The sequence below is a fragment of the Diabrotica virgifera genome, chromosome 10 (genome assembly GCF_917563875.1).
Source record: "Diabrotica virgifera virgifera chromosome 10, PGI_DIABVI_V3a".
Taxonomy (NCBI): Eukaryota; Metazoa; Arthropoda; class Insecta; order Coleoptera; family Chrysomelidae; genus Diabrotica; species Diabrotica virgifera.
This window is the reverse complement of record NC_065452.1, coordinates 60,469,364-60,483,237: the sequence shown is the minus strand read 5'-3', so window position 1 is coordinate 60,483,237 and position 13,874 is coordinate 60,469,364. Positions and strand designations below refer to the sequence as shown.

The 13,874-nt window shown below is 32.4% G+C and overlaps 1 protein-coding gene across 1 annotated transcript in view; it reads right to left on the bottom strand.

Moving 5' to 3' along the window:
* Positions 1–13,874, bottom strand: part of LOC114337267 (uncharacterized) — a 721,645-nt gene that overhangs the window by 449,621 nt on the left and 258,150 nt on the right. The window contains exon 33 of the mRNA XM_050641250.1: positions 1,905–2,107. Within this exon, the coding sequence (XP_050497207.1) occupies positions 1,905–2,107 (203 nt within the window). The remainder of the gene's footprint in view (positions 1–1,904; positions 2,108–13,874) is intronic.

Here is a 13,874-nt window from a genome sequence, read left to right as displayed (position 1 = left end):
TTTTTTGAACGGTGAACTTGTCTATATTGTCTATACAATTGATACTAGATCAATCGTACACCACGGAAAAATCCTTTTTTCTACAACCACTATTAAAAATGCACTTCTCTGCACAGTTTTATGTTAACAAACTTGATATTTTCTCACAGTATGAGATATATGACATTAGTGTGCAGAAAAGTGACGTTTCTGTGCCGGAATAGTATATTGTTCAACAAGTGCAGAAAGGTACTAATTTCTCACGAATTTGAAAAGTTGCGGTACGAGTGCCGCAATTCAAACGAGTGAGAAATTACCTTTCTGCACGTGTTAAACACTATACTTTTTCTACAACCACAGTTTTTGCTAAAAATAAAAATCACAATTTCCAAGCGAAGATTTATTATAATAATAAATTATAAATTTTAAACTGTATTTAATTAATATTAATCAATTTAAATTCCTTATACCTAAACAAATTACACAGAAATCAGTTAAAAAATTAATGCACTGCCTTTTGTTTGAATTTAAACTATTTTAAATGAATTATTACAAAATAATGTCACATTTGACGTTATATTTATGCAGTCACGGATTTCCACCAGACTTACTTCATTCGACGTATCTTGCTGAGGTTGCTAAATTCTTATTGGTTAATTGATAATTATAAAATAATTATTAAGAATAAAATTGTAAAATAAAACAGTTGTAACATCCATAATTTAATTTATATTCGATAATTAAGTAGGTATAATAATTGTTTTACAGGTTGTATATTAATTTGTCTACATTTTAACCACAGATGTAAACAGAACATATAACGTTATTCAGAATGAGGTAGTCATTTGTAAAATACCAAATGTAAAGTTCAAAAATAATGTGTTAAAGTAGCGAATTTTGCAGATTTCTCGAACATGAGTTAAATCGGTTCTATTTTGAAAAGCACTATCAAATCTAATATCTTAAATAAAACCATTTGATCTGAACATGTTATAATTATATTTATGATTTTATTGTGGAATGTAATGGTACTGTGCAGAAACGTCACTTTCCGGCACAGAAACGTCACTTTTTTGCACACTAATGTCATAAATCTTATACTGTGAGAAAATATTAACTTTGGTAACATAAAACTGTGCAGAAAAGTGCACTTTGAATAGTGGTTGTAGAAAAAGTTCTTTTCTGCACATTTGACTACCTCATTCTGAGTAACGTTATATTCGGTTTACATCCGTGGTTAAAGTTTAGACAAATATATAACCTATAAGGCAATAATTATTATATTTTACTATAGAATAGAAATTAAATTATGGATGTTACAACTGTTTTATTTTACAATTTTATTCTTCATAAACATTTTATAATTATCAAATAACCAATTTAGGATTTAGCAACCTCAGCAAGATACGTTCAATGAAGTAGGTTTGGTGGAAATCCGTGACTGCATAAATATAACGTCAAATGTGACACTATTGTGTAATAATTTTTTTAAATAGTTTAAATTTAAACAAATTAAGGCAGTGCAATTTGTTTAGGTATAAGAAATTTATACTGAATAGTATTAATTAAGTGCAGTTTAAAGTTTATCACATATTATTATAATTAATCTTCGTTTGGAAATTGTGATTTTTATTTTTAGGAAACACTGTGCTTGTAGAAAAAGTATAGTGTGTAAAACGTGCAGAAAGGTAATTTCTCACTCGTTTGAATTGCGGCACTCGCTTACGCTCGTACAGCAACTTTTCAAACTCGTGAGAAATTACTACATTCCTGCACTTGTTGCGCAATATACTATTACAGTGTAGATACAGTGTAAAAAGTCTGTCTCGAAAGAAAAATTAAATGTAATTATTGACTGATGATTAAAATTTAAGAGTCTAATTTGAAAATTGAGAAGAAAAATTAAAAACGTCAGTTATACTTACGTTAAGTTATGGTGATCGCCTAAAGATTTATACTTAATTTCCGTTACCAGCAGTTGCCTGTCAATAAATTTGGGAGTTTTTAATTTGTAAATTAAGTCTAATGTTTTTTCGGATCTCCTCAGATTCGCGAAGTTATTGATGCGTTCTCCATTCCATTCCACTTCGATGTTTCCTGATAAGTTCTGTTTGTCTTCAGTGGAAATCTGTAAAACGGATATTTTGTTTCGTAAACCTTTTGTCAGTCTTTTAAAAAGAAACGGTTCGTAAAACGTCTCAACAAAATTGTCGTTTTTTTACGCAAACTGGAACAGACGCTTTGTAAACTACGGGGATCTAATAATATATACGAAAATATGTACCTAAGGTTCAAACAAAAATATATAAATATTTACGATATAATACGTCTCCTTCTTAAAGAGGTTCGTTTTTTATTTAGATTTTAGATTTTGTTTAGATGATATAATCCTATACGCGTCGATCTTTGTAAGGAAAACAACTTAATATTCAATTTTTGTTTCTTCATGTAAATATACGGGACCATTAACACTTCAATTTAAAAATAATGTGAATTACACAAGTCGTTCCAAAAAGAGTGGTAATGGAAGTTATAGTTTTTCATAGAAAACACCCTATATTTGATGACATTTCTGAATTGTTTCTAAATATACTTTCATGAGGGTTTCCTATACCTAAATATCATCATTAGCCCATAGTCGTCCACTGCTGAATATATGCTTCCTCGAAAAACTTCCATTCAGATCTATCATGGGTGGGCTTCCCGTGTTTTGTCTATATGCTCTCGGTCTCCATTTCCTAGATTTTTTGGTCCACCTAACATCTTTCATTCTCGAGACGTGTCCTGCCCACTTCCATTTAATTTTGGCTATGTGTTTTATAATGTTTTCTACACCACTTCTTCTACGAATTACGTTATGCCCAACAATTATCTTTCCATTCTACGTTGCGTCACTTCTAGTTTTCATGCAGATGTCCTTGTTAGAGTAAGTGTCTCTGCGCCATATGTAAGAACAGGCAGGACACATTGATTAAAGGCTCTTCTTTTTAAGCTGATAGGTATATTACCTTTCAAAATATCACGCAGTGTTCCATATGCCATCTCAGAGTTATTCTTCTTAGTAGCTCAGCAGTTTGATTGTCTCTGCTAATTTTTACCATATGTCCAAGGTATATGTAGCTGTCAATTTCACTTAAATTCGACGTCCTCTTCAATTCTTCTACCTTTAAAGGATGACTCGGCACTAAATTCGTCATCATTTTTGACTTTTGGTAATTAATATTTAGACCACATTTACGTGCTGTTCGCTTAGTTCATTCAACATATCATTGGCAGTTTTTAGGTCATCTGAAATCAGAACAATATCATCTGCGAATCGTAAATAACTAGGCATCTCACCATCGATATGTATTCCTTTATTTTCCCATTCCAGTGACTTCCAAGCATGTTCAAGTAAAGTAATGAACAACTTAGGCGACATAGTCTCTCCCTGTCGAATACCTCTCCTGATATGTATCTTATTGGTAGGACCGTGCAGATCTATAGTTGTAGCATTTCGGTATATATTTTTTATAATATTGGTGTACATAATATGATCAATTCGACACTGTTAGAATGCCTTTAGAGGTGCGGGTAGTTCGATAGTATCAAACGCTTTATGGAAGTCTACAAACGTTAGAACTAGAGGTCTATTGTATTCAATTGATTTTTCAATCAAGACTTTTATGCACTGTAGGTGGTCATTTGTGCCGCAGTTGGTGCGAAAACTAGCCTGTTCTCTTGGCTGATACAGCTCAAATTTTGCTTCCAATGGATTGATTATTATTCTGGTGTATAGTTTGTATAAATGGTTGAGTAGAGAAATTGGTCTGTAATTCTCTAGGTTCGTGTTGTCACCCTTTTTATGTATAAGATTCCAAGCTTATATTCCAAGAGAAGTTCCGCTAAGTCTTATAGCTTCTGTAACTATTCCATCATCTCCTGGAGCCTTGTTGTTTTGAATTTTTTTGAGTGCATATTGTATCTCATCTTGAGTAATTTCTGGAATATCCTCTGATCGCTGGTTTGTACCTTCTCTCTGTCGTCTTGGTTTATGTTATTGTTAATTTGGTTTGTGTATAACATAGTGTAGAACTCTTTATGCTATTCCTAGTATTTTCTGTCTGTCTGTTGTTACCTCACCATTTTTATCCCTAAGCTAGAAAATTTCTTTTCTACTAAATATAGCTGAATATAGGGTGTTTTTATTTATTTAAGGTTTTAGAAAAAATATCCTTAATTAATTTTTTTTGATCACTATTGTGAGTTCGCTATGTATTCTATTAGGTATATCTTTCAATATACATACTTAATAGAAATAAGATATTTTAGGCGACAAATAGTACCGATGCCACATAGCAGTTTGTATTTTTTTTCATGTCCTCCCACAAAAATGGATCGAACTTAAATAAATATTCCAAAGCATCTATATAATGACCATTATTTTCACTAAAAACACTTCATTTTTACTACGAAACGCTAAAGAGTATGAAGAAATAAATTTGATTGTCGCTACCACACGTTTGTACTTCCCTCCAATATATTTTTTTTATTATCATTTTTGTTTTTGTTCAGTGTCAATGCGACCGGTAATTTTAGGTCTTGTTATAAAAATTAAAATGGAGTTAATGTGGTCACTGGAGTTTTGATGCTCTGACAAAAATTTTTTATGTACATTTTTCCAATCATTCATTTTTTTGTCATTAGCTTTGTTTGTTTGTTTGAAAAATAATTTATAGAGATAAGAGTACTAGTTCCTGGGCCCTCCATTTAAAAAAATATTACCCCATGAGACTTTTTTATTGAGTTATTTATGTCGAATCGAATAACTTTCCTATTTCGGAAAATTTTCGGGAGGGGGCGTTTCCGACAATTGGAGTACCCTTAAAAATTTGTCGAACACTACCAGTAAATTGTAAGTACGTTTATCAAACAATCCTGCAAGAAAAATCATCATTTATGACTCCATAGTGCGCCTCCATTAGGATGTGGCACACGTACCATATAGTCATACAATTTATCGTGACCAGATATCTCGTAACGCGACAATTCGTAATCGGACAAGTGGTAACAGACAACTCGTAACGGCGACAGTTCGTAGCTATACAAATTCGTAACGGACTATTCGTAACGGACTATTCGTAACGTCAAAATTGAATTATTCTGTTTATTTTAGTTAACGTGGAAACTAACTGTTATTAGAGTTATAATTGAAATTATGTTTATCAATTTCGCCGTTACTAACTCTCGCTGTTACGAATTGTCCGTTACCATTTGTCCGGTTACCAACTGTCGCGTTACGAGATGTCATGGAACCAAAATTTATACCCTCGCAGCTGATTTTTGCAGGATTGTTTGATAAAAACATTTACAATTAACTGGTAATATGGTCCGACAAATTTTTAAGGGTACTCCAGTTGTTGGACGCAGCAAAATTTAGAAACATCTATATTTATGAAAAGCCCCCCTCACTAAAATTTTCTGAAATAGAAAAGTTGTCCGACTCGACAAGAATATCTATATAAAAGAGTTTCATAAGGGGATTATTTTTTTTTTGTAAAGGTGGTCCCAAGACCTATAGTGTTGGGAAAAGTATTTGCTCCCAACAAAGTTGCACAGTCTATGTTGCGCATAGAATTGTAAATGCTTGGCAGCACTGCATTGATGGCTGTCAACTTGTGACATTTTTGCTGTCATTAAGAAAAGAAAAATGTAAGAAAATGGTAGAAAGAAGGCATGTCTATATACATGTAATTGTACAAAATTACCCTTGTAAAATATTGTAAAAAGAATGTAATATAATGTAAATAGCCTACAGTCCATTATTAATAAAACCACTGAACATTTTGGTCCGTTAGAGACGGATGAATGATGAAGTGCTATGCTTTAAAAAAAATCTCCACGTGGCGTGGGTACAAGAGGAAAGCAAAGCAGCAGCCATTATTCCGATATTCTGCAACAAATGAATGCAACTGAGGCAACACGACACACAGCATGATTGTGATGAATCTGGTCCATCCATTGTTCACAGGAAGAGCAGATTGCCGTGTTTATAGTATGGGCCCCAGACCATAAAACATTCACACTAGGCCAAGTATTACTAGATTAATTTTTGTGACGTATTACATGTGCAAAGTAAGTAAGGCTTGTAAATAATATAGATAGACGCATTTCAGCTATAATTTCTGAATGAAAAATATTGTTTTGTGAAGAAAAGTTTGACAATGAGCAAACAAGATCTAGCAATTTTAAAAGGTAAAAGAGATCAATATAGACGCTCTTTGGCTAGAATAAACGAGTTTGTTTGTCAACAAGATGATGGTGATATCACAGATATAGTGAACCAACAACTTATTGTAAGACGAGAAAAATCTGATGATCTCTTAATTAAGTATTCAGATATTGATGCGGAAATTAAAACATTCGATAAGAAAGATCAAGACCAAATTGAGTCTTTTGAGAAGTTATAGTATAATGTACAATCTAAAATTAATGTTTTAAATTCCAAATCGAATTTAGGTCAGGCTAAGACACCAGGTGCAGATTGTGAAACGAGCAGAAATTCAGATTGGAGTCAGGGTATGTCTTCGACACGGTTGCCTTATGTTAATATTCCTGTGTTTAATGGTGTAAACTTGGATGATAATAAACCATTTCAAATTTTTTTTTAGCTATAATTCACAAAAACAAATGTTTATCTGAGGTAGAGAAGCTGTTTTATTTAAGATCGTATCTAAAAGTTGAAGCTTTGGCTTTAATAAGCAATTTAGAGCTAACTGATGAGTCATACAAAGAGGCTTTAAAATTGTTGGATGAAAGATACAACAATGAAGCACTATTGGTAAGTAGTCATATTTATAAAATTTTAGATATGCCACCAGTTGTAAAGGGGACTAGTTCTAGTCTAACAGAATTTGTTTCTCTTAAAAAACAGAAAGTGACTGCTCTTAAAAATCTAGACGAACCAACTGATGCTTGGAATTCTCTGTTGGTCTGTTTGCTTTCTAGAAAACTGGACTCACACACTAATAAATGTTTTCAACTTGACAGGGACAATTCCAAGTTATCAACCCTTAATGAGTTCTTGCAATATCTGGAAAATAGGGCCTTAGCTTTGGAGTCGGTCACAACAGCAGCTGATAATGTCAGTCGACAAAAAGTAAAAGTTTCTCATGTTACTGTAAATAATAAAAGTGACAAGAAATGTAAGTTTTGCCTTACTCTTGGCCATAAGCTACATAAATGTCAAAATTTTAAATTAGAAAACTATGAAAATAAATCAATTTCATTTTAAAAAACAAAATATGTATAGTGTGCCTCAATATGTATTCTCATTCGGGCAAATGTAGATTTAAATTTAAATGTAAAATTTGTTCTAGTTCAGAGCACAATTCTATTTTGTGCAATACTAATAATGTAGTGCAACATAAGGTAGGGTTAGTAGGGAGAATTCCTAATACCAACGTGCTTTTAACAACAGTAAAATTTAGAGAAAGACAATCAATATTTAATAATCAGAGGACTTATTGATTCTGGGTCAGAAGTGTCTCTTATAACACAACAGTTGGCAAAACAGTTAGGACATAGTATTGATGCGTCACAAATGACTCTTGTAGGTGTCACAAATGGTGCCAAAAATATCACAGAATCGGTTACAAAAAGTATGGAAGTTACTTGCCATATTATAGACAATATTACATGTATGTTACCACATTTGCAATTTGAAAGTAGTAAGCTTATCCCTAGTACCATACAGTTGTCAGATAATGCATTTAATACTCCTGGAACTATCGACATTTTGTTAGGGGCTAATATTTTCTTTAGCATATTGCTTACTGGTACTGTAAAGTTAGGTTGTAAAAATTAAGTATTGCAAAACACATTTTTGGGTTATGTTGTCAGTGGAGAAATTCCTGAGGTGGTAAAAAATAAATTTATGTGCAATACTGCAGTCAGCTTGTTTATACAAAATAACACCAGTAGCTTAGATATTAGTTCAAATCTAGAAAATATAATTTCAAAATTTTGGGAGTGTGAGCGAGTACCACAAGTCATAGTGGAGTATGATAACGATCAAGCTGCTTGTGAGCAAAGTTTTAGGAATTCAGTGTGTAGAATAAATAATCGTTTTCAAGCAGAATTGCCTTTAAAGTAGAACATTGAAAGCTTGAATATTGGTGATCGGTGATACTTTTTCAGCAGCACACAGTAGATTTTTAAATCTAGAAAAGAGACTTTACGGTAGTCCTGAATTGTTTGAGTCATATAAACAGTTCATTGATGAATATGTGGCCTTAGGCCATGCATAAATCTTGAATTTGGGTGAAATTGATGTTAACAATCCAAGTAATTATTTTCTGAGTCATCATGCAGTTATAAGACAAGATAAGAAAACTACTAAGGTCAGAGTTGTGTTTGATGGAAGTTTAAAATCCAAGAGAGGTATAAGTCTGAATGAATGTACGTTTAATGGGGCAGTAGTACAGCCAGAGCTGTTCGACATATTAATTTCTTTTCGTAAGTTTGATTATACATTGTTAGCTGATATAGAAAAAATATATAGAATGATCATGATTGATCCCAAGCATACATCTCTTTTAAACATTCTTTGGAGAGAACATCCAAGCATGCCATTAAAGATTATACAGTTGTTAACAGTTACGTATGGTCTTCGCAGTTCTCCATTCCTGGCCACTCTTTGTCTTGTTGAGTTAGCAAAGAACTTTTAATATCAATATCCTTTAGGTGCTGAGGTGCTTTTGAAGAACACATTATGTTGATGATGTCTTTTGTTCAAGCAATTCTTTAGAAGATGCCATTGAAACTCAAAGGCAACTAATTTTAATTTTAAACCTAGGATCATTCAAATTGCATAAATGGTCATCAAATTCAGAAAAAATTCTAAAAGAAATTCCCACTCATCTGCAACATTTGGATGATCAGGATTTCTTTCAAAACAATTTTGTTATTAAAGCACTTGGACTTGAGTACAATGTTAGAACAGATAATTTTGAAATCTCAGTGCCAAGAACTAATTTTGAAACATGTGTCACAAAAAGGCAAATCCTTAGTGCTATTTCAAAACTTTGGGATTCAATGGGTATTTGTGGACCTATTTTAGTAGAATCAAAACTAATAATGCAGAAACTGTGGTTAGCTAAATTAAAATGGGATGAAGTAGTTTCTGATGAGTTATTAGATTTATGGAAAAAATTTTCCAATGAGCTTGCTCAAATGGAAAAAATTATTTTACCAAGGAATTTAAAGTTCACAGGGGCATCTAGTATATCTCTTATTGGGTTTTGTGACTCTAGTATTTATGCCTATGGTGCAGTAATATATACACAGACTATTATAAAAGATGAAAAAATTCATATTAATATTTTGTGTTCGAAGTCACGAATTTCACCAATCAACAAAAAACTCTCCATTCCTCGCCTTGAGTTAAATAGTGCTCTTTTACTGAATAACCTGATTAATAAAATTTTTCTGTTATTGAAAAATGAAGCTTCAAAGGTATGTTTATATTCTGACTCAAATATTGTATTAGCATGGATAAAAAATGACCCAATTAATTGAAATCCCTATATTGCTAATAGAATAACTACAATCCAAAGTTTAACTAGGGATTTTAAATGGGGTTATGTTCCATCAAAACAAAATCCTGCGGATTGTCTGAGCAGAGGAGTGTCCCCACTAGACTTGAAGTTGGATTCAATTTGGTTTACAGGACCAGATTTTGTAAAAAATAATGACATCTCGTTGAATTTGTCCAAAATTTCTCAATTGAAAGGACCTCTTCCAGAACAAAAGAAAAAGTAATGGTTGTAAATATTTAAGAGTTGACAACCTTTTTCACAGACTTTTCTAATTTGTGTAGATTGCAACGAGTGACTGCATACCTTTTGAGATTTGCTTACAACATAAATAATAAAAACAACAAAAAATATGGGAATTTAACTGTTGAAGAATTAGACACAGCTTTAAAAAGAATTATAAAAAGTGAGCAATATCAAAAATTTTCCAGTGAAATCAAGTTATTAAGTAAAAAAGAAAATATTAAATCCAATTTAAAAAAATTACATCCATTCATGGATAGTGATGGCTTGATTCGTGTAGGGGGGAGGTTGCACAATGCAAATATTGCTTTTGATCAAAAGCACCCCATAATTTTGCCAAAAAATAGCCATGTTACTAATCTTATTATAAGGCGTGACCATATACGGTTATGTCATGCCGGACTGAAACAAATTTTAAGTAGCCTACATTTGAAATATTGGCTTATTACTGCACATAATGAAATTAAAAAGAACATTTTTAATTGTGTCATATGCTTTAGGCTTAAAGGTCAAGTGGCTAACCAGTTAATGGGCTCACTGCCTACAGATAGGGTAAATTCAAATAGAGTTTTTAGAAACGTAGGAATAGATTTTTTTGGTCCTATTCAGATAAAACAATCGCGAATTAGAAAGAACCTGATAACTAAAGGCTATGTTGCGTTTTTTGTGTGCTTTGCTGTGAAAGCAATTCACTTTGAATTATTATCAGATCTATCAACACAAACGTTTTTAGCTGCACTTAAACGATTCTTTAGTAGAAGAGGTAAAAGCTCTAAGATCTATTGTGATAATGGTGGATCATTTATTGGCGCAAAAAATGAACTAAGAGAGCTCTATAAGATACAGCGCAGTCAAGATTACCAAAATACAATCATTGATTATTCTGCTAATCAACAGATTGATTTTAAGTTTATTCCAAATTATAGTCCAGTATTTGGAGGATTATGGGAAAGTGGGGTTAGATGTACAAAATACCATCTAAAAAGAATAGTGGGTAACACCCTCTTAACCTATGAAGAATTTAATACAGTGTTGGCGGAAGTAGACGGTATTTTGAATTCTAGACCCATTACTCAATTGTCTTCAGATCCTTCAGATCTTTCGTATTTAACTCCAGGACACTTTCTTATAGGGGAGCCAATTTCAAGCTTCCCAGAAGTCAATTTAACAAATATTCCGGACAATCGTTTAAAGTTTTGGCAATTGTGCACAAAAATTAAGCAGGATGTCTGGAAAAAGTGGCATAAAGATTACTTAAATTCCTTGCAAACAAGGCCTAAATGGCATCATAGTGTGCCAAATTTAACAGAAAACATGCTTGTTCTTGTTAAGGAGGACAATGTCCCTCCTTTGCAATGGCCAATGGCAAGAATTTTGAGAACAATACCGGGGAAAGACTCCAAAGTTAGGGTGGTAGAGCTAAGAACAGCCAAAGGGACTTATTTGAGATCTGTGACCAAGATAGCTCCTCTACCCATAAACTAAAACCTTTGCTTTGTAAATTTGTAAATTGTTTTGTAAATAGCCTGTTAATTTGAAGAGACAACCAATGCAATGAAGAAAGGTGATTAGTGCGAACATTTTGGTGAAAAGTCTATAGTGCAAAATGTTTTGTGCAAGTTAAATGACTTTGTGTAAAGGTTTTCTTTCAAAATGTATGTATTACCTGTATGTAAATGTATGTAAATTTGTGTATATAGATTGAAATTTAAGTTAGTTTTGGAGTGTAAGATTTTTTATTTTTATATTGAGATTTTCTAGTAAAAAACACAGGTAAAGCTATATTTACTTATATATAAACTCAGATTCTTATAATTTCTTTTTTATACCAATGTATAAATTAGTAAGGTGGCTATATACACTTATAAAAAAAGCATACTTCTAAATATTTGAAATATTACAAAACCTAACAATCTGAATTTCTACTAAGTTTAGATTTAAACTGGTTTAATTTAATATATAATTGTTGGCAATATTGGCTTCCTAAGGCCTCCAACATGTTGGGAAAAGTATTTACTCCCAACAAAGTTGCACAGTCTATGTTGCGCATAGAATTGTAAATGCTTGGCAACACTGCATTGACGGCTGTCAACTTGTGACATTTTTGCTGTCATTAAGAAAAGAAAAATATAAGAAAATGATAGAAAGAAGGCATGTCTATATACATGTAATTGTACAAAATTGCCCTTGTAAAATATTGTAAAAAGAATGTAATATAATGTAAATAGTCTACAGTCCATTATTAATAAAACCAGCGAACATATACAATAAGTTGTTGTTTTCAGTACAAGCCAACCAATCTCTTGTAACTTTTTTCCCGCCATTAATTATTCTAAAAAAGGAGGCAATAGTTATTTTTTTGTAATTTGTTTTAAAAAAGGTCTACTTATTGATTTTGATGGATTTTTTTTAAGAGAATACTCTCGCATGACGTCTGTTAAGTATTCTGGCCATAATCCAATATTGTTTACAAAACTGTAAGTTTCATCATTACTTTGGAGATAATTTTATACGAAAATCACAATAAAGGTGCACTAGAAATAAACAAACCAAGACACGTTTAATGTTACTAGGAGCGCCTCCGAATCATACATTTACAATGTACATGTATACATTGTAAATCCCAAATCATGATTTACAAGGTTTTCAAAACATTCAACGTGTCTTTATTTGTTTATTTCTAGTGCATCTTTATTTCGATTTTAGTATACATTTATATTTTCTCATTATCTATCTATCGTCGAGCCTTAATTTATCCATCTTTGGACATGGGCCTCCCCTTCTCTTTTCCACTGGTTTCTATCCAGCGCTGTAGTCATCTATCTGGATCCGGCATGCCTTTTAAGGTCGTCGCTCCATCTCATCTAAGGCCTTCCTCTTCCTCTCTTATGTTCACTGTGTGACCTGCAAATTTCCATTTGAGTTTTGCCACCTGTTGCTTAACGTCTTTCACTTTTGGTTACTCCTCTGATCCCGATGTTTCTTTTGCAATCTTTAAGTTTTATATGCAACATCTGCCTTTCCATCGATATTTGCACTTTTGCCAATTTATCGATATTCTCCTTTGTAAGTTTCCAAACTTGGAAGCCTTATGTGAAAACAGGAAGAATACACTGGTTAAAATTTCACGTTCTAAGAATATATTGCGGGGATTTTTTGTTTTTCAAAATGAAGCTTAATTCACCAAGGCCAGTCTGATTCGCATTTTTTATTTCTGCCATTTGGAGAAATAGGTAAAAAGTTTGGCAGAAGAGAAGAAATAAAAATTTTTCTCATTTACTAAACAAAATATTATATTGTGTTAACATACTTTGCAAAATATAAAGCTAAATTATCCTTTCTACAATTTCCTATAAAATTTGGTCTTTGTTGCAGTTAACTACAGATGAAGATGCTGATTGGAATTCAGCATAAAAGGTCTTTAATATTCTACTCTTTGATTTCTATAAAACTATCGATTTTTTATCAAGATAACGAAAGCAGATTACAGTTAATATTATTTTAATAGCTGACTTTCTATTATACTCCCTTTACTTTCTGTCATTAGAAAATTTCAAAGTTTATAGGAAAACTTAAAAGGCAGACTGCTTACAAAAAGTTTCTTTGAAGTGAAGTATATAGCACATTTAATAAAAATAAGTAGCTAGAACTCGAAGTAAGCTGTTCGCTTTAAATAAAGAAAAAGTGCGAAATGTAATTAATTATACCGGATGGCCGGAAGAATAACTGAATACCTTGTACGCTCTGTATTTTGAGAACGATTTCCGAAGTGGAAATCGAAACGTCACTATAAACTTATATTAAATTAAAATTGTGGTCTGTTTGCATCCACTTCTGGACAAAGGCCTCCCCATGAGCTCTCCACTCTTCTCTGTCTTGTGCTATTTGGTGCCAGTTTCTCCCCACTTTTGATTTGATGTCGTCTAGCCATCATTTTTGTGGTCTTCCTCTACTGCGACTGTGCTCGCGTGATCTCCAATGTACAATGTTTCTCGTCCACCTGTCATTGTTTTGCCGTGCCACGTGTCCTATCCAGTTCCATTTCATTTACACAAATCTTCCAATTATATATTCCAC